The following is a 13,439-nucleotide window of genomic DNA, read 5'->3' as shown; positions in this document are numbered from 1 at the left end:
ACTTTGATGTGCTCGATGTTTACAAATGCAACCACTGAATATCCTGAACAGCTCTGTAGCCAGACCGCAGCTTTAGGGTACCACCAAAACCTGGAGCTCTAAGCTTAAAAAACACTGCAGGAAAAGGTAGACAAGAGCTGCTGGGCTACAACGTCCTTAAGTGCGCGCACTCACATGAGTAGTACCGCGCTTCCAACATAACTCATGTGGAATGTGGATATATTCAAATCAAATTGCGCCGCGCACAGAGCATACCGAGGTATTGCAGGAATATCATGACAAGAAACAAAATAAGAGGACTGCTGAAGTTGACACACATGTGCGCTGAAGACACTTCCGCCCGCTGTCTGCCATAATCTATCAGACTGTATGCTACTACTGTCTGCCGCGCAGCATAATGACGTCACGTCGCAGTCGCGCTTAAGTTTTCCCTGCGCATGCGTGCTGCCCTCTTTTCTGGTGGTGAAGATGGCGGGGACAGAGTGAGTAGCCCGTGGCCTCCGTGTAATCTGCTGTCATCCTCCGGTTTTATCGTCTTTCCGCGACTTTCACATAGCAACGCCGGTCACGGAGTGTGTGGGGAGAAAGCCGCGCACAGTATTGCCCCGGCCGGTTCCCGATTCATGGGAGATGCGTGAGCTCGTCCCTATCGGCCTGTGCTGTGGCCTGGTGGGAGCTGACATCCGGGAGTCTCTGGCTGCCGGCACCGGGCGCTGTTGGCTGCTCTGGGTTGTGGCAGTTATGCTGTCCCTGTGTCAGAGTGCTGGCTGTTCGGCCTTCCAGCCGAGGCATGGCTTCTACGCCTCTCACTCCGCTGAATAAAGTCCTATAACAGGGATTTTGTTTCTGGACTGATTGCTGTAAATGTAATAACTAGGACGGGCATAGGCTGCCTGGGGTACCCCAGCTTCCGTGTAACTACACACCCCTTCACACCTTGCCACAGCTGTAATTTGCGATAACCGTGCATCTGTTACAGGTTATGCTGGGATCTGTAGTGCTACAGGTTGCATATTCCTGAACTAGGACATGGATGTAAACTTTTCTATCTACTGAACTTGCCCTAGTGCAGCCAATTGCTCTTTTGCATACACAGTCATGCAGTGGTTGCATGTCTCTGGTGCAATGGAGCTGCACTCTGTCCCACTTATGCTAGTGTTAGGGAGGGATCCTTTATCTGTCTGTGTACATGAGAATAACCTAAATATATTGCCTCCATTGCAGGGAGAAGAAGAAGCTGCCGTCCGTTCCAGAAAGCCTTTTAAAAAGGCGAAAAGCCTTCGCGGCGGCAAAGGTCCGAAGGGTCAAGAGAATTATAAGTACAAAAAAGGTGAGTTAGTTTGTCTGTATATGATATGGGTAAGCTTAATGTAACAGCTCCATGTTCCTGGTAGTGTCTTGTGTGGTATATTTTTGTGTGCATGTCTGGTCTGTGGAATGTATGTGTGTATTGTCTAGGATATGTTTGGGAATTCACTTTATTTGTAATGCAGGCTCGTAAAGAAAAAAGGAAGATCATCTACAAGCGTGCAGAGGGCTACTACAAGGAATACAGGCAGATGGCCAGGCGCGAAATTCGCCTGGCCAGAATGGCGCGCAAGGCTGGAAGCTTTTATGTCCCCGCTGAACCAAAGTTGGCATTTGTTATTCGAATCAGAGGGTAAGAGACCGTATTGAACAATACATGTTCAGGCCCCCATCCACTAGTGCGATATGGGCATGGTTTTATGCGATTCTGATGCATTGCTGTAAAGGATCGCGAGAAAAGTGACACATTGCATGTTATTTTCATGCAGTTGCGATGTGGGGTGCATTTCTGCACACCTCGCAACAGTTGCAGAAATTACGGGCTGCCTCGAATATTTGCCATAGCCCTGGCTAGGATCCCATACGATACATTGTATGCAGAAGGACCGCATACAATATATCATATGCAATACTGCTGGGTGAGTTGGTAGGGCACCGCATGCGATACCTTGCCCTAGTGCAGGCATGTCCAAACTATGGTCGTCCAGCTGTTGTGAAACTACACATCCCAGCATGCCTTGCCATAGTTTTAGCATTTCCTAATAGCAAAGCTGTGACAAGGCACGATGGGACTTGTAGTTTCACAACAGCTGGAGGGCCATAGTTTGGACATGCTTGCCCAAGTGGATGGGAGTGCTTTACGAATAATCACAAGGCATGGTTTAATGTGTAATGCTCGGTACACCCTGGAGCAGTAGTTTCCAAAAATTTTTGAATTGTGGTGTTATTTCATGGCATCAAATTTTTTTTATGGATAGATTTAAGAAAAAACCTGACTAATTTGTGTTCACATTTCATCCTTAAATGCCACTATGTGTTGAGGGACAATATTGGCAGCCAACATCTCTGAATTTGCCTTTTTAAATTGACCAGACATAATTTGAAATGGTCCTGGACCACCAGACCAAGGCACCCCTGCAAGGTTCCTGAGGCGCACTATTTGGGAACCACTGCCCAAGAGGCTATTCCTAACGGTTTTGCAGCTTATGACAATGTAAACCTTGTCCGATGTGTACACACTGTCAGGATAATGGAGAACATCAATAGCGAGAGATTCCGCTGCAAAATCCCCTAAATCATTAAATTCTTTGGTAGCTTGACATTTAAAGTCTGTCCGGAATAGATTCTTCTACACACCTTATGTGTAATGATCCACAAGTACTTTATAATTGGTTATATCTTATCCAGTCTCCATATTGCCTTCATATTGTAGTGTATTCACAAATTTGAATAACTTTAATTTAATGCAGTTGTGAAGTTTACATCAACAAGCATATTATAGGAATGCATCTGTGTAAAGGTTTTGTGGATCCAGTAGCCTATTCTAGCTGCTTCCTCACAAGCTTGTATTTTAAAACTACTTTTTATGTTGTACTGTCCGAAATGTCTTCATTACAAAGTGAGATGCAACAATGTTCCATTAACTTTTTTGCTTCCTCCTTTATTTTAGCATCAATGGGGTCAGCCCAAAGGTTCGCAAAGTGTTGCAACTGCTTCGACTGCGTCAGATCTTCAATGGCACTTTTGTGAAACTCAACAAGGCTTCTATCAATATGTTGCGATTGGTAGAGCCATACATTGCCTGGGGGTGAGTATCTGCTGGCAGGAAAACAAGAAATGTAAAATCCTTTATTCACCTTGAGTCCTGTTGGGGGGGGGGGGGGGGGGGGGAATAATGTAAATATAAGTATGCTCAAAATTAACATTTTGGGAGTAGTTGATACAGGAGACCTCCTTTCAGGATACAGCAGTATCCTGATGTTTAGAATTCCGATGGGGTGCGGTAACTCTTGAGTTACCGCACCTAACTTGCCTGATATTCTTACGATCAGGATGCCAGCATTGGCATTAAGACCAATGGCTGTATACCGGCCCTGGGATTTTGATTTGCTGGCATCGTGACTGCTGGTATGTTAACTGTATGTTAACTGTATGCTAACTGTAGCCTGGTAATACAAATACAGGTTGGTATCTTGAAACCTCGTCTACAGAAGTCTGAATTTAAATTAGTGGAAAAAATTTGTCCCGCTAATATACAGCGTTTATAGACACACAATACCTCCTGGATTCCTACTTTTTAAAATAGGAACCCCAAAGACACACTTAATTTTAATTTAATCTAGACAGTGATTGTAAATTATATGTAATGTAAAAATTAAAAAAAAAATGGGTTTAGGTCGGGCCTATAAGAGAAGCCATGGGGAGAATATTGCACCGCAGCCTGTGGCAGTAACTTAGCATATTTGCACTTTGTAACTATAGGAAGGAGGTACTTTTTTTTTTTTTTTTGCTCTATATAGTTTTTAGAGTAGTGTTGAGACTGGCATTACCCAGTGTGAGCCACATATACCATGCTCAGGGTGACCACTAAAACCATTCTATATGTACTAAAACCAGATGCAACATTCTGAGATGAAATAAACATTGATTATATCTGTTCACCTGTTTTCATCAAATGTTTGTTTCATGTCAGAATATTACGTTTGGTTTAATAAACTTGCATATTCAATTAATAGACCTCACCCATTGCATAAACATCCTAAGTGTATATGGGGTTCACACTGGGCAATTTTGGCACTACCACCCAACTACTTGCATTCTGGTATCCCGAGTGTTTGTGTAGGTCTTGTACCTAGTACATTTTTATGGTAGTGTTAGATTCTGTTAAGGTCCCCATACACTAGTCAGATTGTCTAAGGCACAAGTTGGACCTGATTTTCCTTGAACTTCCCAGGCAGTGCTTCCATCTGATTTGGCACTTGAGGTGCCATTTTTACATGAGCATAATTAGTCCGGGGGAGCTGTCGGGGTAGTTCAAGGGATACTGATGCAATATATCCCAGGTGCTAAAAAGCACCTGCAATGTGCTGATGGCTCAGATTCCTATTTATCCGATGCGCTGCAGGTCCAACCTCTGACCCGATGTGCACAGGAACTCGCATCTAATCCGATCAGACGTCAAACACCTGCGCTTTGGCCACTTTCATCACATTTCTTGGCCCGATGCATCTGATTCGGATTAAGATGCCATATCGCGTTGGTGTACACTAGTTACATATGCCAACCACTTCCCTTTTTGGCTGCGTTTTTGTTTTTGAGAGAAATGTCTAGTTGATAAAATTGTGTAGTCTTATTGTTGAATGTTTGTGTTCCATAGTTACCCTAACCTGAAGTCTGTGAAGGAGCTAATCTACAAACGTGGATACCTGAAGATCAGAAAGCAGCGTATTCCCATGACTGACAACTCTCTGATTGAGAAGCACCTTGGTAAGTATGAAGTGGCACCAAGTACCTTTATTGCATTACTTGGTCTAACCCACTTAGAATTGTGGGAGATGTAACAGAACCCACATCTAGCTCTCTAGAGTTTTAGTCGGTACTTAACAATTAGAGGGGGTTTTTATGGGGAGGATGGCTAATTGAAAACAAGGCATCCTCTCCATTTAACCCCCTTGCTAGCCGCGCACCATATTCTATGTTCCGGGAAAATCATCACCGCCAGGACGGTGAGTATTCCCCCGAAGGGCAAGGTTCGCCGCTAATGCAGCGAGTCCACTACATATAGCCGTGAAGTGGAAACTGTGAGTGCAGGGGGTGGGTTGATACTGAGGGTGGTCTATAACTGCAAGCAATAGGCACTGCTCTGTCATAGCTTGCCTGTTTGGCATTGACTATACCATAGTGTCAGATATATGCGCCCGGCCACTCCTAGATGGCACTTGGGTTTGACTTCTAGTTGCTGCCTGAGATTGTCATCCAACTAATGGATATGTGATTAGTGTTGCTTCAGTGTTTATTTGCTGATTTAAAGGTTAAACCATGTTCTTACTAGCTCTTTAAACCTGTTTTAACAATAGTTACTTTGTAGTTAGTGACTGGAATGACTTTAGCCGGGAACACACCTGGGTGTTGTCAGCTTTTTGACCAAGCGGGTCAGCAGATGTGTACTTCTGATAGGCCTAAATGATTTTTAGACCCATCACATTGGGCCTCCAGATATGTCTTAATATGTGGCTGTGTTCAGGTGGTGTTCGCCTGCTATACACACTTGCTGCATAGATGCAAACACTGCTGGTCTGGCCCCTTTAAATGCCCTACTAGCTAGGGATGAGATATGGCGTGGTAGATCGGTAAAGGTTACCTGAATCGGACACTGTTGTGGTGTTACCAGAGTGTACTCGCTTCTGTCTGACAACTGCATAATTACAGCAAGATTGCAGGGATTATATGGTTAGATTTCATACTTTTCTTGGGGAATTCTGCTAAAACTGCCCCCGGACATTTTATTTCTTTAAACAGTCAAGTTACTAATTAACTTGTTCCGCAAAATCCATAAGGGGGTGAGGGTTTGCACAAACGTTGTGGTTTTTTTTTTCCCCTCTGCTTTGCTTGTATACGATTAAAGGACTGTCTGCTTACCTGACTATCTCTCGTTAATAGGCAGGCGTGGCATAATCTGTGTTGAAGATCTGATCCATGAGATCTACACAGTAGGCAAAAACTTCAAATCTGCAAACAACTTTCTCTGGCCCTTCAAGCTGTCTTCTCCCAGGGGTGGCATGAAGAAGAAAACCACACATTTTGTGGAAGGTGGTGATGCTGGAAACCGGGAAGACCAGATCAACAGACTGATCCGGAAGATGAACTAAAAGGTGACCTAAAGATAATGCTTGACACTAGCAAATCGGCACATTGGTTTGTAGACAATACTGCAACTTGATCCCTACTTGGGCTAGCATTGATTCAAAGGGACTTGAAAATTAGCCATACAATTGTTTAAAGTATGACTGGTATTCCCTGCAATTAAAATCCATTTTGCATAAGTTCCTTTTGCTTTTGATAGCCATGCTTATATTTGCTGGCAATTGAAAATGTAAATTACCCAGAAAAGACCCGTACTAACTTGTCTTGGACAGTCGTACGTGTACAGGCAGAGGGAACCATGCTTTATATCCACACTTCCTACAAGCTTTAAGACTATGCCAATGTGGCTGACGACTGTACATGGGCTTCCTAGGTCTAAAATAAGCGTTACCACCAGCAGAGCTTGTGGTAACTCTTTATGTAGTGCTGCCTGCAGGGTTGTGTTAGGAGGAGGCCTTTAGTTTTCTCCGTTTGAGTCCCTTCTGTAGTGTGATTAGTTCCTGTGCCAGTATTTTCGAGTGCAAGTAGATTTGAGACATCAAAAACTGCCCCAGTTCCTGTATATCCTTTTAAACCTGTACTTGTCATAAAGTGGTCATTTAATGGTAGAATGCAATGGTCTCTACTAGTGCTATGTAAGTTAGTGTAAACAGATTAAGGTGTAAAGATGGTTACACACCTAAAGATATCTCTAGACTGAACGGGCAGTGTGTTCTGCATAGACTCTGCCTGTTTAGTTGTGACTGAAGATACAACTTTGCCTGCCCAGTTGTGTGATCGATCACCACCAGCTGGTGCTGAGTGTACAAGAGATTGTCAGATTGCCCATTCACAGCACTGTGCGCCAATCTGGCTATGCTACGCCACCGACGCAATTTGTGTGGTGTCGTTCAGAATGATCACTGGCCAACGAACCAGTGATCTATATATTGCAGCTTAAGAAAAGTGGTTGCATTCTTCATTTACCACGCATGGGGTAATTTATTGACCCAACAGAGGGGTGGATTTATTCTCGGTGAAGTTAGTGTCTGGTTTTTATCAGCGGCCAATCAGCTCCTACCAAGCCAAGCCTGTAACTTCACAGATAGGAGCTGATTGGTCGGTGATAAAAACAAGACACTTTATCACTTCAATCTACCCCAGAATCCCCCAGCTGCTTCCACTGACTATTCCTTGGGGAAAAGGATTGAGGTTCAGAACCACTGCCTTAGAACAGTGGTTCTCAACCTCGGTCCTCAAGGACCCCCGAAAGTGCATGTTTTCCTGGTCACCCGGCAGGTGCACTCATTAGTCACTGACACATTTTAAAAGGTCACAGGTGGCGCTAATTATTTCACCTTTGATTGTGGAGAACTGGAAAACGTGCACTGTTGGGTACTTGAGGACAGAGTTTGAGAACCACTGCCTTAGAACATTAATAAAATGAAGCTTGCCATGACTGGGCATGGAACTACAGAATAGGATCATTGGATAGACAGCGACTAGGTCTACAAGCATTGTTTCGACTTAACTGATGGTCAACAGTCAAAGGTTGATATGGTGTTTTTCACATTTTTGTCCCAAATGTTGACATGGACACAAACGTAGGACCGCATGACTCGCTACACTGGCCATGCTTTAGGCACAGTGCCTCTCTGCACACTTTTATTCTCCCACCACGCCCTAGTGGCTGATAGTGCATGAAATACTGCCTGTTGGCACATGTCGGTTCCCCAAAAAAAAGTGAAAAACTCCATGTCTACCTAATCACCCTGTCATCCTTCAGGCATGTCGACCTAGTGACCATACCCCAGGACTGGGCTAGCCAACCCTGGTCCTCGAGAGCTACCAACAGTGCATGTTTTCCAGGTCTCCTCACAGAATCACAAGTGAGCTAATTAGCTCCATCTGTGGATCTTTTAAAATGTGTCAGTGATTAATGAGTGCAGCTTTGCAGCAGCTAGGTTGTCTGGAAAATGTGCACTGTTGGTAGCTCTCGAGGACTAGGGTTGGCTACCACTGCCCCAGGACTACATGGTCCCCATCTTCTGCAGGTACACCGGATTCATTCTGCATTTGCACAAACTGACGCGCCACTAGAAGAAATTGAAATACGGTTTTTACTTCCCTTGGTTTTTAATATTCCTTTATTTATATGGCACCACAAGTGATCTGAATACAACAGAGGATGGCTGGTATTCAATGCTGTGGGCGAGCGGGGAGAGCGAGCAGGACTTCCTGCTCGCTGTCACCACTCACCCTGTCAGTATTCAACACACCCCCCTCATACGCCAATTCCCCCTCGCTACGTTTTTTGAGCGAGGGGGAATTGGCGTATGCGGCTCCAGAAGCAGCGACACTCTTTTCTGCATTAGCTGCAGGTCTCGCTGTTTTGGGGAATTCTCGCCGTCCTGTTGAATAGGGCGAGGGGGTTAAACAGCAAAGATCGCTGGATTTCTCCAATCCTCGCTGTTTAACCCCCTCGCCGGCCGCATTGAATACCTGCCGATGAGTTAAGTGGATATAACCATAGCTGCATGAGCGGAGGATGCTGGAAGAATAGTCGGCACTGCAGGAACCGTGGGATTTGGTGCCATCAAAGATTGTTTAAGAAAGTGAAAAGTACATGAGCAAAGGGGGCCCTGCTCATAAGTGCTTAGTCTAAAGGGGGAAGGGCAGGCAAACCAGATTATAGTATTAATGTCTTCAATTGTGTTTGCCTTTGGTAAGGATAGACCTGTAGCTGTCTTGTATTTAATTTTGTTTACAATGTCAGCCTGTCTTTTGGTATACATAACTATTTTGTGGCTTATCAGAATCAGAATCAGAATCAACTTTATTGGCCATGTATGCTTGCGCACACTAGGAATTTTTTGTGGATTTACAGTGCAGCATCAAGCAGGGATGAAGGTGGGGGGGTGAAGGCATTACATATATTACATTAAGACATTACATGTGGGGAACACATACCCGCCGAGCTGCACAGCGCCTAGGCAGCCATCAGCGGCGCCACTGGTCGCTGCAACAGCCAGGAAGGTAACATTAAGTACAGTTATCACATAGGGAGCACATACCCACCGAGCTGAACAGCGCCTAGGCAGCCATCAGCGGCGCCACTGGTCACAGAAACAGCCAGGTAGGTAACAATACAAGCAGAGAGACAGTACAGTTATCACACATGGAACATATTTGGCCAAGCTACACAGCGCCTAGGCAGCCATCAGCGGCGCCACTGGTCGCTGCAACAGCCAGGAAGGTAACATTAAGTACAGTTATCACATAGGGAGCACATACCCACCGAGCTGCACAGCGCCTAGGCAGCCATCAGCGGCGCCACTGGTCGCTGCAACAGCCAGGAAGGTAACATTAAGTACAGTTATCACATAGGGAGCACATACCCACCGAGCTGCACAGCGCCTAGGCAGCCATCAGCGGCGCCACTGGTCGCTGCAACAGCCAGGAAGGTAACATTAAGTACAGTTATCACATAGGGAGCACATACCCACCGAGCTGAACAGCGCCTAGGCAGCCATCAGCGGCGCCACTGGTCACAGAAACAGCCAGGTAGGTAACAATACAAGCAGAGAGACAGTACAGTTATCACACATGGAACATATTTGGCTGAGCTGCACAGCTCCTAGGCAGCCATCAGCGGCGCCATCTTGATCATGCTGCTCAAAGGCAGCAGTAATAATATTATTTTCATGGCAACTGAAGCATGAGTTCGACTGGTTGTAGCACTTTTCTTCCAAAGCTGGCACACCCTGCCAGCTTGTTGTTCAACGGGTGTGCAACTAGTGATGGTACAGCATACAGGCTTTGCAAACAGTGGTTACGGAGGTACATGGTACAAATCATTGTAAAGAGACAGTAAACAAAGAAAATACATAGCTTTCATCGGCTTAGAGGCTGAGAGAGATGGTAATTGGTGAAAAATAAAATGATGCCATGTGCGGGTGTAAGTCCAAATCCAGTCCAAACTCCAGTCAAACTCATGCTTCTGTTGTCATGCTTACGATGCAGGCTAAGAGCAGGCAAAGCCTTTAAAGCAGGCTTGCAAACATTTCCAATATTAAAGGAAAGTTTGGGTCAGCTGGTACAGGGGGAGGGGCTGGTGTTTGCACAAATTCCTCAACAGGCTAATTAGTGGAGGGGGGAAGTTGCAGGCTCCAAGTAACAAAACAATTCACAATGCAGACTGTTCTTTAAATGAAAGCATCAGATGTTCAAAATGGGATTTCATGTACCTGTTATAATCTGCCAGTAAAGCGTTTTTGTATTTTATATGTAATTGCTGACTTTTTTATTTCTTTCTTTTTTAGGTTTCCCTTTGATGCTTCCACTCTGGCCTGTTAATAATAAAATCCAGTTACAAAATGTACTTTGTCCTGGTCTTCTTTCTGAGATGTGGTGACTGTATCCGATCTCAGTGTTGCTGGGTGTGAATGATGAAGTTGCTTATGTTCTTACAATGTCCATGGAGTTGTGCTTATTTTTAGTTAACTGATTGTTAAGGCCCAAAAAATTGACCTAATGCTTTGGAGAAAAAAAATTTCAAGTTGTCACTATAATAACTTTTCTTTTTTTTTTTTTTAACCGTGCATACAAGTTTTGGTGTAGTAGGTGCTACCTGGTCAGTGTACTGTTCTATTCCCCAACTACTGTTACTAAACCTTACCATGTAAATTGTTAAGGACAAAGATTAAAGCGATTAAGTTCTGGTTTCAGTTTACTGGGACTTGAAAATCCATGCATATTTAATGCACTAGCACATGTCTTTGCTGTTCCTGATAATACTGAGGGTGTACATCCACTCTGGTCAGCAGTCACTCTGAGAGAAGTATGCAGGTAACAATGTTAAGGAGAAGTGCGAACTTGTTCACTTCTGATTTAGAGGTAACCAAATCTGCTTGGGTATGGCAACAATTACAAATTAATCCATCCATGTCCAATCAACACAAGTTTGTTAAATATGCTGCCTGGCATTATATTGTAGGCTCTATTGCCAATCGCTGGCAGTTAGTAGATGGTGCCCAATGCAGCTATTCAATTGTTTGGTTTGGACATGATCAGCTGCTGGTTCAGGCAGTTCAGCTTGCTACTCACTGAGGTGGTGAGCTGAAATATGTGAAAAGTATCCTGTCTGGATGCTCAAGCAGCACTTTGGGTTGTGCCCATTACTTGTGGAAAGCAGCTAAACATGGCATCCCTGGGTGTGAAGTACATTAAAGAACGTGAACTGTCACTTTGACGGGAAATTGTGAGCGATAAACAATTGAATAAAGCGCATTGGATTTTGTCAATCCAATGTATTCAGCTTCATTACTTTTATGCTAATAATGTAGGCATAAGATAGAACGGGTGTACAGTGACTACAAACATTCACCATATTTGCAGATTGGGGGGTTGTACTTCAAACTGATCTATATTGCAGTGTAAAAATAAAGCAGCCAGTATTTGCCCTGCACAGAAACAAAATAACGCACCGAAATGTAACACTCTATGCACAGGTTACATCTGCTCCACCTGCAGTGCACATGGTTTTGTCCACTAGCAAGCCAACCCGAATCACCCCCATAGTACATACACACTAAGCTAATATTGTTAAGTGTTGTCACCCGGCCCCCATGCAGAACATGCCATCATTTAACTATATAGTAAGGGGGTAAATAGTTACCAGATGACCGCAAGAGGCTTGTGATCCATATAGTCCGCAATCTGCTAATGGCAAGGTATTAGCACCTGGGCAGATTGATCAATTTACCATCCTATATGGATCACAAGCCTAGTGGTTATCTGGTAACTATTTACCCCCCTGTGGGTGCTTATCCTTCAAGCCTTTATTATGCATTTGCTTTTCACTTGAATTTACATGGCGGTGATATAGGAATGGGACTTTGATTGGTTTTTCAATTTCTATGGTCTATGTCCACTTCGCTTTCAATTATCCTGGTGACACAGCTTCACATTGGGATGTAGGAGGGTCCGAAGGAGCCAGGCACCTATGCTAAAAGCTTTGAGAGGCAGGCTCCTCCCTACTGCATCCCAGAATCCTCCATTCGTGATAGGTGCCCACCGGAGTGGGTGCTTTGCTGCAGCTGGGCTGCAATAGCAGCCAGAAGAGAGGTAGCTAGGTGTTTGTTTTATTAATTTTACACTTAAGTAGGCAAGTGTGAGGATTCTAGAATTCTCACACATTCAGCGCAGCAGGGGCTGACAGAATCGCGTCCTGTCAGTGCCCTGTGCACCGAGAGACGCTGTCTGGTCTCTCTGTGCAGCGCTTATCAGCCTCTATGCAGAGAGACTGCCTTGGGGTATCACTGAACCGGCTCCCCGCAGGCGGGGGCCATGGGGGATGGGTGCCCCGTGATGGTGGCCACCATTTTCTGCAGGGTTTGCAAGCTGAATCTCTGCGGAGAAAGTAGCTTGTTACAGGAGCCTGTGGCCGAGTTCAAGTGATCCCGGCTTGAGGGGAGGCACTAGGAATAGGAGAATCTACATAATAGGAGTGGCTACAGGAGGTAGTTGGCGCTAGTGAACAACAGACACCGCTGTAGCAGGGACGAGTTGGTCCCTTCCTTTTACTCTGTTTTTGGCGACTGGTAATGCTGACTGCGGAGCTGAAGGGAATCCTGCAGAGTATTTCTCCTGGGCATCGCCATCCCCGCTGACCAGAAAGGGTCTTAAAAGCTGCAGACAGATAAGTGCTGGCATATATTGACTGTGTACACCTGACATATTGCACTATGTGGTATAGGGGTCTGACAGTCGGGATCCCGAGAGGCCGGACCCAGACAGCATGGTGAGCGCAACTAAGCCCCTTACGGGCTCACTACGTGAGCCACCTATTCTATAGGACCCCGGAAAGGGAAAATAGAAGGTGGCTGTCGGGATCCTGACGTCGGGTGAATGCCTGTTGGGATCCCGACTGTCGGGACCCCACCCAGCACCTGGTCTAAACATGACAAAGGCATTCTGCTTCTGTGGGGGAGGAAGCTCTTCCCACATTGAGTACATGCAGAGTTTGTGACGCAATTAACCCTATAACAGATGATTTAAGGGGATATTTGCCCTGTATGTGCTGCTGTCCCCAGGGGAGCACTAGCTCAGAGGGTGGAACAGCGTGGGCTGTGGCCCTGGGCAGGTTGGGTACTGCATTGGTACAGGTGTTGAATAGGCAGAGGAATGAGCTGATAGTCTCCTAGACCATTGTCATCCTCTCAGCAATCTTCTGGCTCCTTTCCCTTAACTGAGGGGGATCCAGCTTTTCTGCAGGTGGTGCAGGACAC

The 13,439-nt window shown here is 45.2% G+C and overlaps 1 protein-coding gene across 2 annotated transcripts; it reads left to right on the top strand.

The window, feature by feature from the left end:
- Nucleotides 1-336: 336 nt before the first annotated feature.
- RPL7 (ribosomal protein L7) lies at nt 337-10,527 on the top strand. Of its 2 annotated transcripts, none has more exons than XM_083187256.1 (7): nt 337-482; nt 1,225-1,330; nt 1,494-1,660; nt 2,978-3,115; nt 4,685-4,794; nt 5,968-6,179; nt 10,473-10,527. In XM_083187256.1, exons 1-6 carry the CDS (start codon nt 370-372, stop codon nt 6,174-6,176), a joined length of 843 nt encoding a protein of 280 aa, XP_083043382.1. In that variant the 5' UTR covers nt 337-369; the 3' UTR covers nt 6,177-6,179; nt 10,473-10,527. The 2 variants fall into 2 exon arrangements, with proteins under 2 accessions (XP_083043382.1, XP_083043383.1); XM_083187257.1 differs by lacking the exon at nt 337-482 and adding an exon at nt 848-866.
- Nucleotides 10,528-13,439: the final 2,912 nt, after the last annotated feature.

Source organism: Crinia signifera, chromosome 5 (assembly GCF_055691185.1).
Source record: "Crinia signifera chromosome 5, ASM5569118v1, whole genome shotgun sequence".
Lineage (NCBI taxonomy): Eukaryota > Metazoa > Chordata > Amphibia > Anura > Myobatrachidae > Crinia > Crinia signifera.
Note: the sequence above shows the minus strand (reverse complement) of the source record. Positions and strands in the feature narration are given on the sequence as shown.

Excerpts from the sequence above, each read along its gene's own strand:
- RPL7 (XM_083187256.1), top strand. The coding sequence starts at position 370 with ATGCTACTACTGTCTGCCGCGCAGCATAATGACGTCACGTCGCAGTCG. Across the intron at positions 1,331-1,493 it reads GAATTATAAGTACAAAAAAG|GCTCGTAAAGAAAAAAGGAA; the intron begins GTGAGTTAGTTT and ends TTTGTAATGCAG. Across the intron at positions 1,661-2,977 it reads TTTGTTATTCGAATCAGAGG|CATCAATGGGGTCAGCCCAA; the intron begins GTAAGAGACCGT and ends CCTTTATTTTAG.